This window comes from Physella acuta, unplaced genomic scaffold, assembly GCF_028476545.2.
Source record: "Physella acuta isolate Inbredline_101_S28 unplaced genomic scaffold, ASM2847654v3 ptg001078l, whole genome shotgun sequence".
NCBI lineage: Eukaryota > Metazoa > Mollusca > Gastropoda > Physidae > Physella > Physella acuta.
This window is the reverse complement of record NW_026732595.1, coordinates 109,397-130,062: the sequence shown is the minus strand read 5'-3', so window position 1 is coordinate 130,062 and position 20,666 is coordinate 109,397. Positions and strand designations below refer to the sequence as shown.

General features: G+C 33.8%; 3 protein-coding genes across 6 annotated transcripts in view; 1 reads left to right on the top strand and 2 right to left on the bottom strand.

Annotated features, from left to right (window-relative positions):
- Nucleotides 1–79: 79 nt before the first annotated feature.
- On the bottom strand, nucleotides 80–1,380 carry LOC131955560 (uncharacterized). Of its 2 annotated transcripts, none has more exons than XM_059319722.1 (3): nucleotides 1,271–1,325; nucleotides 956–1,174; nucleotides 80–388 (listed from the first exon to the last, which is right to left on the bottom strand). In XM_059319722.1, the coding sequence occupies exons 2-3, from the start codon at nucleotides 1,172–1,174 to the stop codon at nucleotides 275–277; spliced, it is 333 nt and encodes a 110-aa protein (XP_059175705.1). In that variant the 5' UTR covers nucleotides 1,271–1,325; the 3' UTR covers nucleotides 80–274. The 2 variants fall into 2 exon arrangements, with proteins under 2 accessions (XP_059175705.1, XP_059175704.1); XM_059319721.1 differs by lacking the exon at nucleotides 1,271–1,325 and adding an exon at nucleotides 1,331–1,380 and having other exon boundaries at nucleotides 86–388.
- Nucleotides 1,381–2,798: 1,418 nt separating this feature from the next.
- Nucleotides 2,799–17,493, top strand: LOC131955554 (ubiquitin carboxyl-terminal hydrolase 16). 2 transcript variants are annotated; one of them, XM_059319714.1, is made up of 22 exons: nucleotides 2,799–2,954; nucleotides 7,834–7,970; nucleotides 8,056–8,144; nucleotides 8,264–8,404; nucleotides 8,519–8,622; nucleotides 8,760–8,869; nucleotides 9,144–9,232; nucleotides 9,389–9,436; nucleotides 9,661–9,825; nucleotides 9,941–10,077; nucleotides 10,350–10,437; nucleotides 10,527–10,617; nucleotides 10,783–10,871; nucleotides 11,195–11,251; nucleotides 11,419–11,592; nucleotides 11,978–12,212; nucleotides 12,535–13,543; nucleotides 14,095–14,228; nucleotides 14,402–14,505; nucleotides 14,834–14,920; nucleotides 15,086–15,258; nucleotides 15,523–17,493. In XM_059319714.1, the coding sequence occupies exons 2-22, from the start codon at nucleotides 7,850–7,852 to the stop codon at nucleotides 15,725–15,727; spliced, it is 3,450 nt and encodes a 1,149-aa protein (XP_059175697.1). In that variant the 5' UTR covers nucleotides 2,799–2,954; nucleotides 7,834–7,849; the 3' UTR covers nucleotides 15,728–17,493. The 2 variants fall into 2 exon arrangements, with proteins under 2 accessions (XP_059175697.1, XP_059175696.1); XM_059319713.1 differs by having other exon boundaries at nucleotides 14,399–14,505.
- Nucleotides 17,494–18,842: 1,349 nt separating this feature from the next.
- The window catches only part of LOC131955558 (WD repeat-containing protein 3), a 30,888-nt gene continuing 29,064 nt past the window's right edge, over nucleotides 18,843–20,666 (bottom strand). For both annotated transcript variants that reach the window (XM_059319717.1, XM_059319718.1), the window contains exons 20-24: nucleotides 20,344–20,418; nucleotides 20,117–20,211; nucleotides 19,837–19,965; nucleotides 19,432–19,525; nucleotides 18,843–18,993 (exon numbers count right to left, since the gene is read on the bottom strand). In XM_059319717.1, the coding sequence (XP_059175700.1) occupies nucleotides 18,856–18,993; nucleotides 19,432–19,525; nucleotides 19,837–19,965; nucleotides 20,117–20,211; nucleotides 20,344–20,418 (531 nt within the window). In that variant the 3' untranslated portion in view covers nucleotides 18,843–18,855. The remainder of the gene's footprint in view (nucleotides 18,994–19,431; nucleotides 19,526–19,836; nucleotides 19,966–20,116; nucleotides 20,212–20,343; nucleotides 20,419–20,666) is intronic.

The following is a 20,666-nucleotide window of genomic DNA, read 5'->3' as shown; positions in this document are numbered from 1 at the left end:
TTGATATTGATCAGTAATTTGAAGTAAACAAAATTGTATTAAATATAGTATGTGTTTTTTTTTTTTACACATATTAACAGTCAATATTGTTTAATTATTTTAAATTTATTTTTTATTGAATTTCATTTACAAGAAAAATGTACAATCACCCAGTAAAAATATATGTATGCAAAAGTCATTACTGATCTGCTTTTCAGATGTACAATAATATCCTTACAAAATTAAAGTTCTTAAAAGTAACAAAAAGATATAGGTAAGAAACATTCAATACAAATTATTCTGTGGCCACAGCAGCTGCAAAAATATTTTTGAGTTCTCCAGATTTTTGCAACAGGACGATTTCCTTCTCACCTCCTATATACTCCCCATTTACAAATAGACGAGGAACCTGAAAACATAAGAATATGTGTTTTTTAAGGTGTTCTCTGTCCCTTATAAAAAAAGAGTATAGAAAAGTACTAATTAAAACCTAAGTAAAGGTAACATAACCTAAGAATTTTTTGACCTCAGAAATTAAAGGCATTCAATGGTCAGCACTACACCTAGCTGCCTTTCTTTCCTAACCAGAGTAAGGGTCAAGAACACACAATTAACTGAATCAGAATAATTTTCCAAAAAATAAAATTGCTTGGAAGCCATTATGTTTAAATAACTGTTTGAACAAGACTCCAATTATCCTTAACTGTGCTAATCCATTAGATCAGTCTTCAAAACTAGGTTCTATAATAGATACTGTAATGAAGATGTTTGTGAAAATCTTTGAAAGATCTCACTTCGGGTGTATGCAAAAATTGCCAAAAACTGAGCAAGTTTATAGCTGTTGATCTTAAAACTTACAGCTAAATAGATATGTAAACCTAATCATTATAGTTATATATATAACTTATTTTGAAAACTGGTCTAACTCTAAAACTTAAAACCCAAGTCAAAATAATTTTATTTTAAAAAATCTTACAGATCTAGCATCTGTTAGACATAAAACTTGAAAATAATTTTCAATTTGAACACAATCTTGTCGTTTTTCAATTTCAACTATTTCAAAATCTCTTTCTGAAAGTTGATGTTCACTAATGATTTTTTTGATCATTTTACATTCTGGAGAGTAAGATTTAGAAAATAAGATGATCTTCCTTTGACGAAGCTTAGAATCCACATACGGTATTGCTCCGGCCATCTAAGTTTTTGGTAAAAAGAAATGTTAATAATTTTATTAAATAATTAATTTTTGAACATGTTGACAAGTTCTATATTAAATAAGAGTCCTATTTACTTAATAATTGTTGTAAAGCAACCCAAAACGTTTTTAATGAAACGCTATAATTACAATTACAGTGAATGGGGATTTTTAGAAGGTTTGTATACATTGACAACCAACTAATTACCGAAACAAATTTAATTTTACCGAATATTACACAAACACACGACATGCGACATCTCTATTAAACGAAAAGCAACATTTAATATGGGCGGTAGCCTAGGTATTGACTACTATTCTGTTATTTATGGCGTAGAAATTTATTTAGTAGATGGTGTCCATTATGATTTCTATGATTATTTTTTGAGATTAAGTAAATGTAGTGCCATGGATAAGGCTACATTATCTCACTCCCTCGTTCCTTTCAACAAGCCTAGATTTAATTGATCATTTAGGTATCAGAATTAAAAGTAAAAGTCACCCTTACTATGACGCTCATAAAAATAGGGAGTATTACCCCCCTCTACTTATAACCTGGTATCCACAAAGACGAATCCCAACCCATCTTAAGATGTACCAACAATCATAGAATCTGTACATCGCATTATTAGTATTTTATAATTCAGCATATTTTTTGTTTGTTTACTGAAATGCTTGTTGTAAAATATTAAAAATAAAAAAACCTATAATTGTTGGAGAAAAAAAAATAAATGTTTTAAAATGAATATTCAATGATTTGCACTTTTGATTTATTTTAATGATTTATTTTTTTTTAGTTCGAGTCACGCCAAACCATGTGCATTGCCGATGTTCAAATATTTCTTTTTCTTTGAAGGGAAAAATAATTTATTTCGTAAGCAGTATTAACCATTGATGATAAAATTTATAATAGTAAATAAACCATATCGGCTGGCAATCTCTCATTTCCTTCGCTCGTTTTTACCGCGACCCTCTACCAATTGTGTTGAAATAAATATACATATGGCTTTGTCTTTGGAGATACGATTTATCTGCAAATCTTGAAGTATTTGAAGGAAATCGTCGCTCTATTAGGAATTGTTCTAAAGTCAAAATTGAAAATAATTTAACATTAATTAACCAGAACCAGACTAAAACACACCCACATTTACAAAAAGCTCTTAAAAATATGAAAATTGTATTAGTTTTTTACTTTAAATTTTCCCTCCCAAATAAAATAAATATAGATCTATGTCGACGGGAGAGAAGAAAGATTCTGACTCACCACCAGAGTGTCGCCCCCCCCCCCCAAAAAATTTCAAGTGCCCCCCCCCCCGGAGAAAAAAAGCGGCTGGAAGAAAAACTGCTGACCACCCCCCTCCCACTTAAAAAATAATGTATTTTGGGAACCACTGCCATCGATTCCTGGAATGAGAAATATGTCGTAAAATAAAATTAAACCCGTTTTTTAAACTCATGGGTCATTCATCATTATAAATCATACTTATATGATCTTTGAATCTTCTTTGATAAAAAATATATTGCTTTTTGAATTAAATACAAAAATTATAATGATATAAAATCTTATAATAATTTAGCGACAATAGAAAAAGACAATTGTTTCCTGCATGATGATAATCTTATCTTTCCTGTTGAAAAAGTAAATTGACAAAACGAGATCTAGACAGAAGAATCAACAAATGATTTATTTGTTTCAATAATATTAGAAATACGTTATTAATTAGAATAAGTAGTATTCGTTGAGCCCTATATGGACGAATGATTGATATAGGGCTTGAGAGTAAGTAGATATCTAGTTTCAGTTGTGAATGTATTGGAAGGTGGCGATGTGGATGAGTGGTCGATGATGTCTGGATTGAATATCTGACAATCTTGATTCTAGATCTAAAAACTGGGTCGAAGCCTACTTTTGTGTTCTCAATAAATTTTACGAAGTGTCTACTCGGAATAAGATTTTTCGGCAAAAGATAGTTCTGCGCATGCGCAGTGACCTATGGCTAGGGTTAGGGCTAGAATGAGGGTTAGGGGTAGGATTAGGGATAGGGTTAGGGATAGGATTAGGGCTAGGATTAGGGATAGGATTAGGGCTAGGGTTAGGGTTAGGGATAGGATTAGGGATAGGATTAGGGTTGGTATTAGGGTTCTGCGGTTGTAAACACACGCATGCGCAGTACCATCGAAAACATCGCCGCTAAGTCGTAGTTTCTCTCCATTGCGCATGCGTATCGCATGCGTATCTTATTCCGACTAGAATCGGCCTAAATTTTAAATGGTGGTCTATGTTTTTATTTTATCCAACCTCATTGTTATAATTCTAACTGGGTAATTGTTGTAAAATTGGAAGATTGAAAGGTAATCTATTGTTTTGGGTACGTAAAATCGCCCGCGATTTGTAATGTGAAAAACAGGTGACTCCTTAAATTTTAATAATTATTTCACATTTTGAGGAGGATTTATGTATTAAAAAATTCAAAAATGTTTCCTTGATTCATTTATGTACCTGTTTTTAAACAATTCAATTAAAACTTTTCCGTAATAAATGAAGACTAGCGATGTTTCCAACAGATGCAACCATGCTCATTTACTATAGCAGCCATCTTGTCTAAGTTTTATTTTTATAAGCTTTTAGCGCCAGATTCAGGGGGAAGCCACTCTATTTTACAAATGGCTGCTGTTTATATAGCAAATCTTGCTCTCAGACACTGCTGTTTAAAGTTAATTTCTGGCCTATGTCGATATATTTTGCCATTGATTTAGGTTTATTATTCATTTATCTATAATATTTGACACAAAAGTATGACAATATACTTCTATTAAAGCCTTGACAATGAGGTAACGTTTTCGTACATAAATAGCCGCGGGCGATTTTACGTACCCAAAACGATAGATTACCGATTGAAAATACTGATGTCCGATAATGAACTCATCAAAAAATACTAAATAGTAGCTTTTCTTACTAAATCTAGAATTTACCCAAATTTCAAATTAAACATGACTACTGAATGATAGACATCCATATTTAATCCATTAGGGACTAATTTTGAAGTTTTTAGTTCGTTTTAAACTAAATTACTTAATTTAATATTTATTGACACTCACTGCCATGGACAACACATCTCTCCATGACAACTCTTCTTACCCCTGAAGGCACTTGAAGCTAAAGAGAACCACAAATGCGGTTAGACTTTTTAAGTGGCCATGTACCCAGAGTTCCCCACTAGTGATCATCAAATAGCGGTCACGTGGTCAAAAAAATAAAAAAAATTTGGTTGTCATTTTTTGGCCACTCTTATAAAAAAAAGGGTTGACTATATTTGATTTATTTTTTCATAGACTGATAAAACTAATAATGCTTTAGTATGGAAATCAATTTTGTAATAGGGAAATCGATATTAAAAAGTTCTAGTATTTTTGATGAAACCAACTTTTAAATTTAGCCTTCATTCTCCAACGCAAATTTTAAAATGCTTTTCTGGCATATATAGCCCTGCCACCTATAGCTTGTTGTTATAACGTGAAAGTCCCGCCATTTTGCGCGTGGTAAACATTTTAAAAACTAATTAGTAGAAGGTCTCTGGAATTTGGCAGAAAAATCGTCGGAAGTCAAGCGTCTGGTCCGGGCGCCATATTGTTGTTAGCAACCGGCCACGCCTCCGGGTTAGAGAGAAATACTACTAAATAGGCGTGTTAGGTTGTTAGTAGTATTGTAATCTCAAAACGTTTTATTGTTAGAAATAAGTTAACTACCAGTAACCTAAAACCACATTTTAAAGAAGATTCTATTATCTGACACTGGTATATAAAAAATTTCCCAAAAAATCATACAAATGTCTTGTTGGACACTTAAGTTCAGATAGATCTAGATCTACTAGACAGTAACTATTTTGGTTACTTTTTTCATAGCAAAATCTCAAATAGAAATCTTTTTGCTTTGACACATGCAGAGTGATATCTAAACCAGTCTTCTTACAATGACCCCCTTGACCGTGTCAGTATTTTTCTCCCACTGAAAAGAAAAAATGTGAATGGGCTATCTTAAGAGGAATTATGTTTAGACTTAACAGTTGGCATATTTCATTAATATTTAAAATTATCTAGATCAAGAAAAAAACATAGGCCTACAACACTCATAATGTATTGAAGAAATATTTCTTTTCCAGGGTTCGTGCGGCCTCCTGAAATTCCAGGAGGTCCTGGAAAACTCCTGGAATCTTAAAAAACGTAAAAATCTCCTGGAATTCTCCTGGAATTTTAAAAATTCTCATGAAATTATTGAAATCTCATGAAATTTCATTAACCTGCGGCGCAAAACCTGACCGAAATTATTTGATTTTGTTCCGCCAATAATTGAATAGATCTAGTAGTTTTTAAATGGGACGAAAATAAAAATTAACGCATCGGCCCTCGTCCGACTGAATCGCACTGCCGTGATCTACACATCGTGTGGCACAGCCGAGTGTGTCGTCACGTGACGCTAGGCGATTGACCCGATTGGATGATACTATAAACAATTTCTAAAGATAGATAGGCCTACATGTGTTCCCGTGTTTGACTTGTCGGCTTTTGGATTTTTAAAGTAGACAGGCATGTTTCATAACTTTGTCTTAAACTATTGAAACGGCAAAAAAAGTTGTAGTAGTATTTACGGCTCAGGACTAATCGTCAAATTTAATCTTCTTTAGAAATTAACGCGGATAGCTGCGACCCGATTAAACAATGCTGATTCGCGTAACGTTTCATTATTTTATTTTATACATTAATTTTTCGTAAAAATGGCTATAGAAAATAAATTAAATTTTTCCAGTGGCTCTTTTTTTCGGTTGACTAAAAATTGTTAATACGCTTAATACTAGCTTGCCAAATTGACCAAAATGGGCTGGGGTGGGTGGGGGAAGACACTGACCATCCTACACGGTATGTAACACCCAACGTAACATCCATAGCCTCAACCTGCCCCCACTACTCCGTGACGTGACAAGCCGACGATTGTCGCCTTTGATGTTGTGTAACACCCGTACGGTACCCGAGCAGCTTGTGGTGGTTTCATACCCACCTCTCTTCCTCCTTCGCTCTGTGGAGTTGATGTTACTAATCATTGGGCATAGATCAAGAAATTTTGCCAGATTTTTGTCTCTGAAATTACATAATATTCGTCCGACACGTTCATCGGGTTGGCCGACTAGCCTAGCATCATTGGATTTGGCATCCAAAAATCAATAACCCAGTATTTATCCTCTTTCAGGGTCTATCCCGGTTCTCTGAAAAAAACTGCTGTTTTTTAATGACAAAAAAAACACAAATCATAACTTTTTTGTTTATGGTCAGATTTTGAAAATTCAAACTGGTCTGTAGTCAGATTTAGCCTCTATCCTAATATGTAACTATTATATTGTTTTACTTTTACTGAAATTAGATTTTTGCCTTGGCTTGGCTAATTAAATGTATTATTAAGTACGCTTTTTTTAAATGTACAAATTGGGTTTCTTTTTTGTTTTTAAAATCTCCTTGAATTTTTTTTTAAACTCCTGGAAAAGTCCTGGAAAACTCCTGGAATTTTATTTGAACTTTTGAGCATGAACCCTGCTTCTCACACATCTCAAGACAATAAAAAACAACAATGAAACAGAAAAAATCTCATATTGTGTCTTGCTAATTACCCACAATCCTCAAGTATGTCTTGCATTTTCTTCAAGCATTCTGCTGCCTCAACATTCAGCATCTTGCATTTTCCCAAGACCCCTAAAAACAGCTATAGTTTGCAAGAGAAATGATTAAATTAGGAAATAATTTGATTAAAATTAAATGAGAAAGGCTAGTAAAATGAATTAAAGCTTTTGGTGAAAAATAAGAAAATATAAATTATTCTGCTATCAAATAAATAGGTCTATGTGTATTTGACAACTAGACTATAATAAACTTAGCATTTAGTAATAATTATCTTTCTACCTATAGTATGTCATTCAGAGTAAGGCCTACTGTCTTGTTATTTTAATAATATTACACTACTTTAATAGTTTATTAAACTCCATTCACCTTCATCATAGACGTCAAACCTATGATGCTGTAAGTTTTTCTTATCAACTAAAGCTAAGCACTTTAAAATCAAATATTTAATAGCATTAGTGGAGTTGAGACTGCCTGGATACAACTTATTTCATGGTCACCAATCAGTTGCTGTGATTTATTCATATTTTATAAAGTCATGTCACGTCTAAAAACAAAGTGTATTATGCTTTTGTGGTCACTTGTTTTAATTTGACATTCTGTCACTTTAAAAAAACTGGTTACTTTTAAAAAATTACATATTTGGGTATGATTAGGCACATTTTCATTCAGAAATGTATGTAGGCCTAAATAAAAGTATTTTTTTAAGACTTGGTAAAAAACATAGGTAGACATAAACTTTGGAATTTAAGATAAAATTTACTTGGACTTGTGAGAAAATGACTATTGTTTAGCCACACTTTTTATCCTTGAATTATGTAAAATTATTACCCCAAATAAACCTAATGATACTATAAACCTAACCACAACCATAGGGGTTTGCCTAAAGCAATGCTATTACACCCTTTAAAATTATCGGCTTGACAAATTAATAAGAATCACTGCAGATCAGTCACAACAGAGAATCACTGCAGTATTATTGTTCTTGTTTTCAGAACTTAAATTCCCCTAATGAGAGTATTAGAAGCTGATCCATCAATACCTTATAAGATGGGGAAAAATAAAAAGCATAGAATACGCAAAACTAAAGAAAATGAAGCTGATGAATCAAGTGACGATGGATTGCAAAACGGTAAATTATACTTTTAATGTAAAGGGAATTTTTTAGATCAAAATGTTAACAATTATGTTCTAAATGCTTAATGTCTTATATTTAGGAGGGTGCCCGCACACGTCTAAAGCTGTCAACCTCGCAGCAATGAGAAAAGTAGTTTTGAAACCAACAGTTTCCCTGGGAGAATGTTCTGTGGGTACAATTTTTAATTTAGAACTGATATAATACTGTGCATGATGTATGGCAATTTATTTTAATATTAATTGCAGTGAAGGCATTATAGTAATTTTTCATTGTTTTTCTCATAACAGAGTTGTAGTAAAGAAGCCCCTAACTCTTCATCCCGCGATTTATTTGGTGGTGTAATAGAAGGTCAAGTCCAGACAGCTGATAGTGATGAGATGGACGGGGCAGAAACTACTGTTTGTATATGTTTACAGTGTGGTCATCAGGTGAGCTATAGCAGAGGGTTGCGTCATTTGTTTATTCATTTTTACACATTTTCATAAGTTACAATCACTTGAAAAAGATTGTTTTTAAATAAATGTACTTTTATTTCTCTTTAGGGCTGTGATCGCAACTCCTTAAACAAGCATGCCTTAAAACACTACAAAACTCCTCATTCTGGTATACATTGTATAACTGTCAACCTGACTACCTGGTCTACTTGGTGAGCCCATTATACTTCACAACTATGAAGATAATTTTTGTCTGATTGTTTTCTTTATGCATTTTTTTGTTCTTGTGAAAATCATTTAAGGAAGGAAAAAAAGTATTTATATTTGAAGAATTTTTGGTGTTTTTTAGGTGTTATATTTGTGATGATAATGTCCCAGTAAACGGCAGAATCCAGTCTTGTATAGACTTTCTCCAAAAACAATCTGGAGTTAGTAAAACAGATCTAGGTCAATTAGCAGGTAAAGCTTATTTATATCCTTAAAATTACCTTTTAAACTATTATTGGCTGCTTCTGCAAAAGGATAACAAAATCTTTTAAATAAAAAAAAAGAACTTTTATTCATTTGCCAAAATAAAAATTGGCTAAAATATTTAAAGTTTTCTTTGTTTAAATAAAATTGGTTTTAAAAACATTTAAGGTTTTCTGTTTGTTTGCTAAAATAAAATTGGTCTTAAATATTTAAGGTTTTCTCTTCATTTGCTTAAATAGAATGTATGTTGTAAATGTTTTAGGTTATCCAATAGAAAGTCCGACAGAGTCTGTGATAGTCAACAGTGCATGTAGTAAAAACTCTGCCCCAGTATCGTGTATCAAAGTCAAGGTCAGTTACTTAAGTCTCCTTATTTTACTTTTAGATGTAAAGATGACTGTTAGATGTTAAATCTTAAAGATATAAAGATAACACTATTATGATTTATGGCTTAATTCTAATTGATCAATTCATTTCCTGCTCATATGTTTATTCATTTGTCCACAGGGTTTAAGTAATCTTGGAAACACTTGTTTTTTTAATGCTGTTATGCAGGTAAACCTAGTTCCTTAAAGCCATCATTTTCAGCTTTTTACTCTCTGATGTTAAGTATCTTTGACATCAGTACAAACTGAACTAATATTTCTGATTTATCTTCCCGGTGCTACTATTAGATGTAATAAAATTTCCGTCTTAACATTCTCAGCACAAATTCTGTGTACCTGTTTTATCTGTTGTTACACATTCTTGAAAAAACAAAAACCCCATCTGTTTACCAGAGTATCAGCCAGACGAGAGGCCTGGAATCTCTGCTGGTAGATGGGTGTAAACAAGGCAGGTTGTGTACCATACCTGGTCCTGATAGGGGCCTCGAGTCAGATAGTGGTTCCAGTGAGGAAGAGGACAACAGCGATGATGACATGGAGGATAAAATGAAATCTTTGGTGTGTAATTTCTTTGTTTGACTTAACAATAAACTAGCCCAATGAGTTTGTGAAACCTAAGTTCTGACGTTAACGAGAGAACTGGTTTTTCTATAATATTTTTTTTTTTCTTTAGCCAAGTATACAAACAACATATGGGGAGCCTGGGTCTGTAACTTTGGCTCTGCTTAGTTTCCTTCAAGAAATGAAAGGTGGCACAACAAAGAATGGCACTGTCAATCCTACAGCTCTGTTTGCTCAAGTGTGTAAAAAGTAAGCTGAGTTTTCCTCCTTTTAGATTAACACACACAAACTTAAAGCACATTGCAAATTATAAAACTAATTTTACACCTATTGCTGGGGTTTTTATGATCTTATCCAATTGTTTCTAAAAGTAATTAAATTATATTTGCTGCTCAGTTAACAAAATTATATTTATCATACGTAAACAATTAGCATATCAAGTGCTATCTTTTTTTGACAGTTTATATCTGACATTTTAATTTGTTACTCCATCTAACATTTCATTTAACTTGTTTTTATAGAGCGCCACGATTTAAAGGATTTCAGCAGCAAGATAGCCATGAGCTGTTGAGGTACTTAATAGATTCTGTCAGGACAGAGGAGATCAAGGTATGTCAGGCTCATTGCTTAGGTCTGTTTATTCCTCATACATTTCAATGCAATCATTCTACAAAAATCATTTTTTCTCCCTACACAAGAGAGGACAGGCATCCATTTTAAAATTCTTCAAGCTACCAGAGAGCATCAGTCCAAAGAAAGTGGATGAAGAAACAAAGTTTAAGGTCAAAGGTCAGTACTTCTCATGTGATTGAGCTGCTAGAGGAGCAAGTCATTTGAAATTTAAATGAAGCATTACATTTTTAAAATTTGGTGGTAAATGTGTTGATTCAAATGTTTGCTGACTGGACGTTATATTTTTACATTTGTTAACTTTGAAAACAAATATCCTTTCAGAATATGGACGACAAGTGAAGCACACATTTCTAGACAGCTTGTTTGGTGGTCAGTTGGTCAGCACAATTAAATGTGAAGAGTGTAAAAGTGTAAGTAACATTTCAGCCAATCAAATGACAACAATGTGGGTTAGCCATGAAAACATAGGTGATTTTAATCATTAGCTGACTTCTGGGAGGATCTAATCCAATTTTAAAATGAAATAAGTAAAAATACTAATCCATCATATGAACAAGCTTGAAGTTAAAACAATTATTTGATCAAATTAATATTTTATACACAAGAGGGATGTTTATTAAGATGTTCAAATAAAATCGTTATTTTTACCGTTATTTTAAAAATTTAACCCCTTTTAATACCAGATCCTTTTGGCTATATTGTTTATATTACCTGTGATTTATATTGTTTGCAGGTGTCTCAGATCTGTGAAGCTTTTCTTGATATATCCCTGCCTGTCATGGAAGAAAAAGTAAGACATTTCATTAATTTAAGAAAATGCAATAAAAAATTACTTTGCTACTTTATTTTATCTTTTTATTTGCACAATCAAAAAAATGTTTCTTCATGTACTTCCTATGTTCTGATTATGATGAGTTGGCTTGATTCTAAAATTTGATACGAATCTTGGAATTTCAGCCCCAAAGACCTAATCTGATTTTGATAGGAAAGAAGAAAGATTCTATCAGTCTTGCAGACACCCCTGAAGACAATGCTGCCACACTCTCACCAGTAGCTCAGGATCTAGGCTCTGACAAACCCAGCAAATATCAGGAGAGGAAAAATAAACGCTTGGCCAAAAAAGATGCTAAAGTAAGTATCTGTTACAACTATTTTTCTACAGAATGTCCTCACTTTGTAAGGAAAAAAATAAAATCTTTTAAGAAAGACAGTTGGGCTATACAAGATTATGTTTTTTCTCTATCACTAGTTGCATTGTTAGAATTACAGCAAAGATCACCTACATACTTTCAACCAGCATAGCAGTGTTTTCTTTAAACATACAGAAAACAACAATAATTATGTCATAATGCAACCAGTCTTGTGAAATTTCAATTTTGTTTTAAAGCTATAGAATTTTGAAAGAGAAGAGCTTCATTAGCCATACTAATTAAAGTCATCTAAAATAGTATTTGCAATCAATTAAAAGATTGTGTAGGGCTAATGGAGAAGTGACAAACTTTCCTGTTTTCCACAGCGCAAATCAAAATCTTTCAAGGCCAAACCAGGTGATGCGGATACTAAAGAAAATCATGAGGAAAAGCCTGATGAAGGCAGTGACGAGGGTAGCAAAGCTGATGTGGATAAAGACACAAGTCTGGCAAGTCCAGATGACTCACCCAGCGTAGACTCTGTAGCCAGAACTGAGAACAGCTCACCTGAGGGCAGCAAAGATGGCATTGATGGAAATGACGATGAGGATGATCCCTCTGGTTGGTTTCATTTTCTTTGTTTCACTTAGATCTTATTTGACACCAAACAAGTAGATTGTCAGTTATGGATAACTGAATTGAAGTTTTCATCAATTAGATCAAGTGTAAATTAAACAAAATTGTAGACATAAAATTTAAGTATTCTTAAAAAATAGTGTTGCTTTGATTTTTAGATAATAAAAAAACAATTTTACTCCCAACAGTGCAAACATTTCAAGACCTTTGTGTAATTTTGTATTGTTATTTAAAGCTTACTCATATCAAAGTTAAACATGAAAGACTGGTGTGATGATGGCTAATGATCATATTATTTGTGTTGTAGATGCAGATGTTGAGGATAACATAGAGAGTGACATCCATAGACTGAATGAGTCCCCTGCTTCAGACAGGACTCAACATTCTGATAGTCAGGAGGCTGGTGGTGACCTCGTCAAAATATTAGCTGGAAATACTGAGAGCCTTGAAGCTGTCGTTGAGATGAAGGCATCAGCTGAGCCTCAGGAAACTGATGATGTGAAGGCATCAAGTTGCAGTCATGAAGCTGGTGGTGACCACATAAAGGCATCACCTGGACTTCAGGAAGTGTGTGGTGTTGACCATGTGAAGACATCAAGCTGCAGTCATGAAGCTGGGGGTGACCATGTATCGGCATCACCTGGACTTCAGGAAGGTAGTGGTGTTGACCATGTGAAGACATCAAGCTGCAGTCATGAAGCTGGTGGTGACCAACACAAAGTTGATACCACACAGCAGAAACATGATCAAGATATTGAAAAAGCCCACACACCACATCTTAAACTGAGCCAGGCAGCTGAGAATAACAATAACAATGGTGGTATGTTGAGTTCCCACCCTTCCACAGAAGTGGTGCCAAGCGGTGAAGTAAATGTCAAGCTGACCAGTTCCGTGGATGAATTAGACACCCTGTGTTCTCGTCTGGAGAGTGTGGCCAAGATGAATGGCCTGGATGGTTCGTGTATTTCCTGCCAGGTTAGTGTCAACAACTCACAGACCATCCACCTGGCCAACGGTGTGGGCAGGCTGACCCTGGTTGACAGTGACATTAAACTGTCTGATGGCAGCGGTGGTGAGCCTCAGGTGCCAGCCACTAAGAAAGGACATGAGAGGTCTAAGTGTGGTGTTCACGCTAAAGAGGAAGTCAGTGCTACATTTAACTTGCATGCTGGCCACCAGGAGCCCAGGTCTGTAGACAAAGTGGAAGAGGCTGAGGGTGCTTTGAATGAGGACAGTCATCAGCACAATATACTCAAAACTAGACAAGAATACCTGAGGGAGGCCAAAAGTTATTCCATGAATACACTTGCTCCAAGGTAACTTAGTAAGGTTCCTTAGTTATCTGTCTTTGTAAAGATTGATTACCATGCCCTACTTACATCACAAAACTGTTTACATATTTGTTCTCTACCTTTTTAGCAGTTGTATTTGTTTAAAAACAGTCTTTTTGTTGCTGTATGTTGTTTAACATTGGAGTAAAAGATTCTTATTTTAGTTTTGTTAGAGATGTGTGATGATTTCCAGACTGGTCTGAGGTTTGCAAATGCCTCTCTGACCAAGTTTTCCTTCTCTACTTTTTTACCGGTTTCATATCCCTGCATAACTTCATGTTAACTTACTTAATTATTTTCTGTATTAAAATATTTTTAAAAGTTTTGACATTTGCATATCCCAGGATGTTGTTTATTTTATTCTGCTTATTATTTCTTTACCCTTTGTTTTTTTAAGCTTTTAAGTTTTAGTTCAAAGAATCTATTCTTGCGAAATGTAGCTAGTATTGTAGAAATCTGTTTTGTGACTTCATTTGAGTGTAAATACAAACAGCTGAAGGAAATAAAAATTTTGACCCAAACAATTGTGTCCACAGATACCACCCATCACCTAAAGAGTGTTCCATCATGTCCTGTTTGAACCAGTTCACTGCTGCTGAACTTTTAACTGGCTCTAACAAGTTTGGTTGTAAGGAATGCACAAGAAGAAAGCGAAATAATTCTCACAAAGGTTCACATTTCCTTTTAACTCTTGGATCATTTCATTGTTTTTTTTTTGTTTTTTTGTTGTTGAGATCATTGCACTCTCTAATTTCTGGGTGCGAAATATTATTTTATAATTTTTCAAGTCATGTAAACATCAGTGGATGAAAATTTTTAAATTCTTTTTTCCTCTGTCAGCAGGTGACAAAAAGGTCAAGGACACAGTATACTCTAATGCAAACAAGCAGTATTTAATATTTCGTCCCCCTGCTGTTTTAACCCTGCACCTCAAGAGGTTTGAGCAAGTAAGTTTTTCTCATCACCCAATTACTTTACTCTGTTACTTGATCCTTCAGAATGTGGCAGTTCACCACACATTTTTTGTGATATTTACATTAACAATTCGCATTGTGTTCAATAGTTCATGTTTCAAAAAGAAAGTCTCAATATTCAATTAAAAAGCTATCCTTTGATCTTCTCTCTGAAAATTTTCTATCTAGTTGTATAAAAACTAATATTTTGAATCAACAAAGATTATTAATCATGTAATCTTCACAAAAAATTATTTTTCTGCGGAAGCTGTTTATTCCATTAAAAGTGCAGACAAATTATTTATTTTTTGTACATCCACAGACTGGACTGACATCAAGAAAAGTAAATCGCCATGTTGATTTTCCCTTGGTGCTGGATCTAGCACCCTATTGTAGTTCACTGTGTCTGGTATGTTTTACACTATCTGCTTACAGTTCTTTATCTTATTCTCTTAGATCACTTGATAAAAAACAGTTATAATAAACAGAACAACGAAATAAAAAACAAAATACAAAGTTAAAAATTAGTGGTAAAACTCAATAAAAAATATGAATAAAAATCTTGTCGTTTCAGGGTGTAAAAGAAGGCCAAAGTAAAGTGTTTTATTCTCTGTATGGTGTGGTAGAGCACAGCGGGCGTCTGAGTGGTGGACATTACACAGCTTACATCAAAGTTCGTCCTGGCATGCCACATTACACACACTTTCTACACACCATTCCACCAGGACCTTTAGATCTACTCAATGTGTAAGTCCTTTTAGATTTACTCGGTGTGTAAGTGCCTTTAGATCTACTCATTGTGTAAGTGCTTTTAGATCTACTCAGTGTGTAAGTGCCTTTATAGTTATACTATGGTTGTACTTTAGTTGTACATCAAATTTGGAACTACTCAGTGTGTAAATGCTCATAACTCTACTCGGTTCTAAGTCCTTGTGTTGTCTAGTTTGTGTCTGTTTTTTGTTTTAACATGTTTATAGCCTGATGTCTAACTATGACCACTGTTTTGAGCAGGTACCTGACTAGAGTCATGAAAAATAAGGACAACAATGACAGAGAGAAAACAGAGGAAGTTGACAAGGATATTGAGGCTTGCGCAGAAAGCTTGGTCCCACCTGGCCGCTGGTTCCACATCAGTGACAGCAGGGTCAACGAGGTCCCAGAGTCTGAGGTTCTAAGAGCGCAGGCTTATCTCTTGTTTTATGAAAGGGTTTTTTAGGTGCGTTGATAAACTAGGATATTGTTGTCTCTCAAGTGGTCCATAACAGACGATTTGAAATGTGTAGATTTTCTTTCTAGGCAAATATTATACAAGACAGCATTGTAGCAAGTAAGAAACTTAATTGTAGCGATGTTGGTCAAAAATTTTTAACATTATGGTTTGTTGAATTTCTTTAAAAATAACCTGCATATGAAATCTTGATTAGGCTAGTACCAAAAAACAAATGTGTAGATTATAAATGTTGTATTGAAGTTCAAATATCTTAAAATACAAAAACAAACTAAAAAAAAACACATCAAAAGATAATTTTTTTATAATACTATTTATTCCTCTATTATGTGGCACATGTATAGATAAAATAAGGGTAGAATAATTAGCACATGTGGCCAGTAAATGTAGTGCCATTGTTTGAGAACTAATGTAATGTTATTTTATGTACAGCTAAAGAAATATCCATGTCCTTGTGTGTATTTTTTATCTGCAATATTTTTTATAGACCAGTTCAAATAAAACATTGTAAATATTGATGTTAACAGATCAAGTCAGTGTATTTAAATGAACTTGTTTACTAGCAGACAGCACAGCTTTTTTTTAGTCCCTGGGTGTTGTTTAGCACTTTAACTGTTTCAAAATTATTCTTTCTACTTTTTTAAAGTTCTCATTGTTTTAATGTTACTGTCAAATGAGATGATTGAATCAATATTTTTGTGTACATTTTTAAGAGCTTTGTACAATTATGAAATTTCAACAGGGTTAGCACTTTTAAAATTTATACTTTAGAAGTTAGATTCTCCAAATAATCCTATCAGTAAAATTCATCAACCGACTTCAAACAAATTCTCATTCCACTGAGGCAACAAAGATAATGGGTATAACTGGCAATCATTGTTGTATGATAGAGAAAAAAAATGTCTGAGACCTTTCTATGATCTCAACTCAGGTACATTATCACATAGCTTACATTCAGTGTGTACTAGTACTTGTGCTTTAGGTTTGTTTTCATATAGGTTGTTTTACATAAATATGTACTGGTGTTTCTAGTTAATCATTAGCCCTTTATTTCAGTTTCATGTCTTTTTGTTGCTCCATTCAACTGGTACCTCTAGTTTAGGACTATTACACAGCCTTTTAAAAAAAAAAAAGATTCATACCTCAAGTGTAAGAAAGTTAATGCACAGCTGTTGCTTGTTATTTTTTTTTAATGTTAATTAGCCATGAAAAACTAGTTTAAGCTTGTTGCTACAGAGCCTATCTTATGTTACAACAAGCGCCATCTTGGTAATTCTAACTTAGGTTTATTGCTTCATAGCTGTTTCTTGTTTTTTAACATTCAACCTCTACTAGTACCTCAAGTTAAAAGATTGTTACTGCAACTCTGTTGAACTGTATATTATGTTCAACATGAACTGGTTCCTAGTTCTAAAGAACTACTGTACTTTAGAAGGGTTGGGGGTAAATGTTATTGGACCCCTCCCCCCTTCTCCTTGATCCTGGTGTTGTTTTAGTCTGGTGTTATTTTTTTTAAATGACCTTATACAAATTGAAATTGGTGATTGGGATGTTTTATAACTTGTTTGAAAATGATTGATCATTTAAATGATTGCCATTCAAAAACCTGTCATGACATGTAATCTTGGCCAGATTTTTTCCACATTTCAGTTTATTGTAGTGCATTTTCTTTTTAAAAAAAATTGTCTTTCATTGTTTGAAAGTTTTTTGTGCACTATGAACATGATTGCCTAATAAAGTACATAAAGTCAATGATTAAACATCTTTTAGTTATGATTTTTAAAACATACTGAAGCAAGCCGTAGAATGAGCATTAATGCTTCTCTGCACAACAGATTAACAAGGACAGACTGTGGTCAGCATAACACTCAAAAAACATTTTCGGGTCTCTTATTAATCTCAGTAAGAACATCCTTCGGGCAACACAGGTCACAATCTTTTTGTGACCAGTGAGCCTAACACTGCAGTGGTCCACGAAGTGCTGGGTTCTTGGCAGATAATTGAAACTTGCTGAAAAAAATCTTAGATGAGACCATTAATATGCTGCCGGCAGCGTCATTTTGAAGTTGTAAAAATATTTTGGGTTTTACTGTGAAAATGGGCATCTTGCAGTAAAAGTTTAAGTCAATAACTCATCATCATCATCACTCCTTTGTGGCCCCTGGGGAGCAAAGGGCTGCAACCACACATCTCCAGCGGACTCGGGATTTGGGCTGCTCCTCTAATCTGTGCCCATGGGGATTCCAGTCCAATGCATGTTTTGCGATGTTTTCTTTTTCTTTTCTAAACGTGTGTCCGATCCATCCCCATTTACGGGATTTAATATCTTTCTCTATTGGCTGTTGCTTTAAAATTTGCCACAGGTCTTTGTTTGATATTTTGTCTGGCCATCTTATTTTTAGTATATGTCGTAAGCATTTGTTTACGAACGCCTGTAGCCTATCAGTATTTGTCTTAAGTCAATAACTGAGGTGGCAGTTAAGTCAATAACTGCCACATCTATAACTTCGCCAGCAGTTATTTTTTCTCTCTATGGGAGATAATCTGAATGACATTTTTTACATTAGTTTCCCTGTCCCCATAAGTATTTGTGGGCAATATTAAAATATGCTTATCCCAGCAAACATTCAATTTCTTGCTTCTGGCGCCTAATTCAATATGAATATTAATTGTAATTTCAAAAAAATCTGCTTAATGTCTTGATAACATAATATTCAAGTCTACAGGCATATGTCAGTAATTAGTTCGCCAGCATAACATTCAAAACACGATGAAGTCACATGCAAGCCAAAGGTGCTGCTTGTTATTATGTAATGCATAAAAAAGAGTCTAATTCTTAATGGGATAATTGACTTATTTTTACCTGTTAAGGCGGAGTTAATATTTTGCAAATATATTGTAAACTTTCATTAACTATTAATCAGCGTCATTATATTATCAGTCTATTTACTGTTACCCCACAAGCCAAGCATTTCAACGAACACCTTCATCTGGGTTTGAAACAGGTTGGGTCTTAACATTGGGTTATAATAGGCAGTTAATGATGAACCAAATTCCAACAACTGGAAAATGTTTGGCTTAAATATAAAACATAAAACTGAGAGTGGTAAAAAAATTTATTTAACAACTAATACAGCCCGCTTTTTCTTTTTCTTCCTGCTGGCTGTAGCATCAGCAAACATCAAGACACTTTTAGATTCCTCCACTTGTTTTCTTAGAAACGACAAGCCTGCAGCATTAAAGGCTGTTAAATCCTGTTAAAAAAAAACAACCAAAAGAATTAAAAACTTAATCAAGGAGCAAAGAATCAAATTAAAAACAAAACGAAGGAACATTTTATGACTTTTTCTAAAATAATAATAAAAAAAAACTCATTTAAAAAAATCCGCTGAATATAAAAACACAACATCATTTGGGACAAAGAGATGGAATATTTTTTCTGTCTCTAATAATAATCTATAAAAAAAAAATAGCTTAGAGTTATAGTAAGATTGGGTTGGTATTAACAAGTAGAAAACCAGAAACTTTTTAAAAGAAGATTTAATTTTACCTGGACATTACCAGACTGAAAAATATGTTAACAATCAAATCCAGTGAAAGTAGCCAATAATTTGAGTTGGGGAAAAAAAAACTGCCTAGCGGGAAAATAAAAAGGCAATTGTTCAATGTGCTGAAAGTTCAAAGATTCTTACCCTCTGGTGGTGAACAGCCCCCACACAGTGTTCTTTTAGTTTTTCTATCACTGGAGAGTGACTCGGGTTGGATGTGATCTCACCATGGTGAATCCTAGAAAATAAAAGGGAAGTACAACAGTTAAAATGTGCTGTGACATAGATGAATGAAGCTGGCATGGATGAAAGATTGCAGATTGTTCTTGGGTGAAGAAAGGTTACAGTAGCAAAGCCAGAAAGCAAAGGCTGAAGTCTGAGACAACAGGCAATATGGCACATAAAACATTGACATGTAATACTTCACTGTGTTGGATGAAACCCCCTTTGATATGATACAAGAAAGAACAAAAAAGAAGAAGCAATAATGGAGCAGATATTGGAGTAAATAAAAAGTTCAGATACTTGAGTAAAAAGTTAGATACTTACTTAAGTAAAAAGTTGAGACACTTGCAGACAAGTTCTGTCTCCAGTTGTTTTGTTAGACAGAGATCCAGGACTGGCAAAACTTTGCTGACATAACTAAATGGTAGGGACAGCAGAGCACCAAGAAGTTCACTGAAAGATAGTAAAATATTTTTTTGTTTAACTGGTGGCCAACAAGCTATTTATACATTAGTTGTAATACACTATTTCCTTATAACATTTCTAGTATACAAAGTTATATCCAAACCATTATATCTTAAAGGGTTATTTTTGAATGACTGACCTGGCTCTAATTCTTCGAATTGTTTCGAGAACAAAATCAGCTGGTGATGTGCATTGGTAGGCTGCCATCATGGGATGTGGGGCAGGTGGATTAGCCTGGAGAAACAGAGGCAACAAACTACACAAATATTCTATATCAGGTGAGGAACAGCTTACAAAATATTGATTTAAGTGCTCTAATATCTAGTGAACTACGGTGTTAAAATTTCAACTAAAACTGGTACACACCTTTTTACTTAGTGCTGTTTCAATAGCTTCCACTTGGGTTTCATATATATCTATTGCCTCCATTATTCTCTCTGTCTGAAAACATACATTTCAATAAGGTAAGTAAACAAGCAGTCAAATAAGTTAATAAACATGTAGTCAAGCAGTTTCTTCCAATGCTTCTGATAAAAAAAAATACACTTTACTCTTTACAGAGAAGGCACATTCCAGAGTAACAGTGCACTGATTATCAACTTTTATAGTGACTGACTCCTAAATCATGCTAATTACCAGTAATTTTCTATTACTTTTTAATGAAAGATGTTCAATACAAACAAAGAACT

Excerpts from the sequence above, each read along its gene's own strand:
- LOC131955560 (XM_059319721.1), bottom strand. The coding sequence starts at position 1,174 with ATGGCCGGAGCAATACCGTATGTGGATTCTAAGCTTCGTCAAAGGAAG. Across the intron at positions 389-955 it reads GTCTAACAGATGCTAGATCT|GTTCCTCGTCTATTTGTAAA; the intron begins GTAAGATTTTTT and ends TTATGTTTTCAG.
- LOC131955554 (XM_059319713.1), top strand. The coding sequence starts at position 7,850 with ATGAGAGTATTAGAAGCTGATCCATCAATACCTTATAAGATGGGGAAA. Across the intron at positions 9,233-9,388 it reads TATCGTGTATCAAAGTCAAG|GGTTTAAGTAATCTTGGAAA; the intron begins GTCAGTTACTTA and ends ATTTGTCCACAG. Across the intron at positions 14,921-15,085 it reads ATTGTAGTTCACTGTGTCTG|GGTGTAAAAGAAGGCCAAAG; the intron begins GTATGTTTTACA and ends TTGTCGTTTCAG.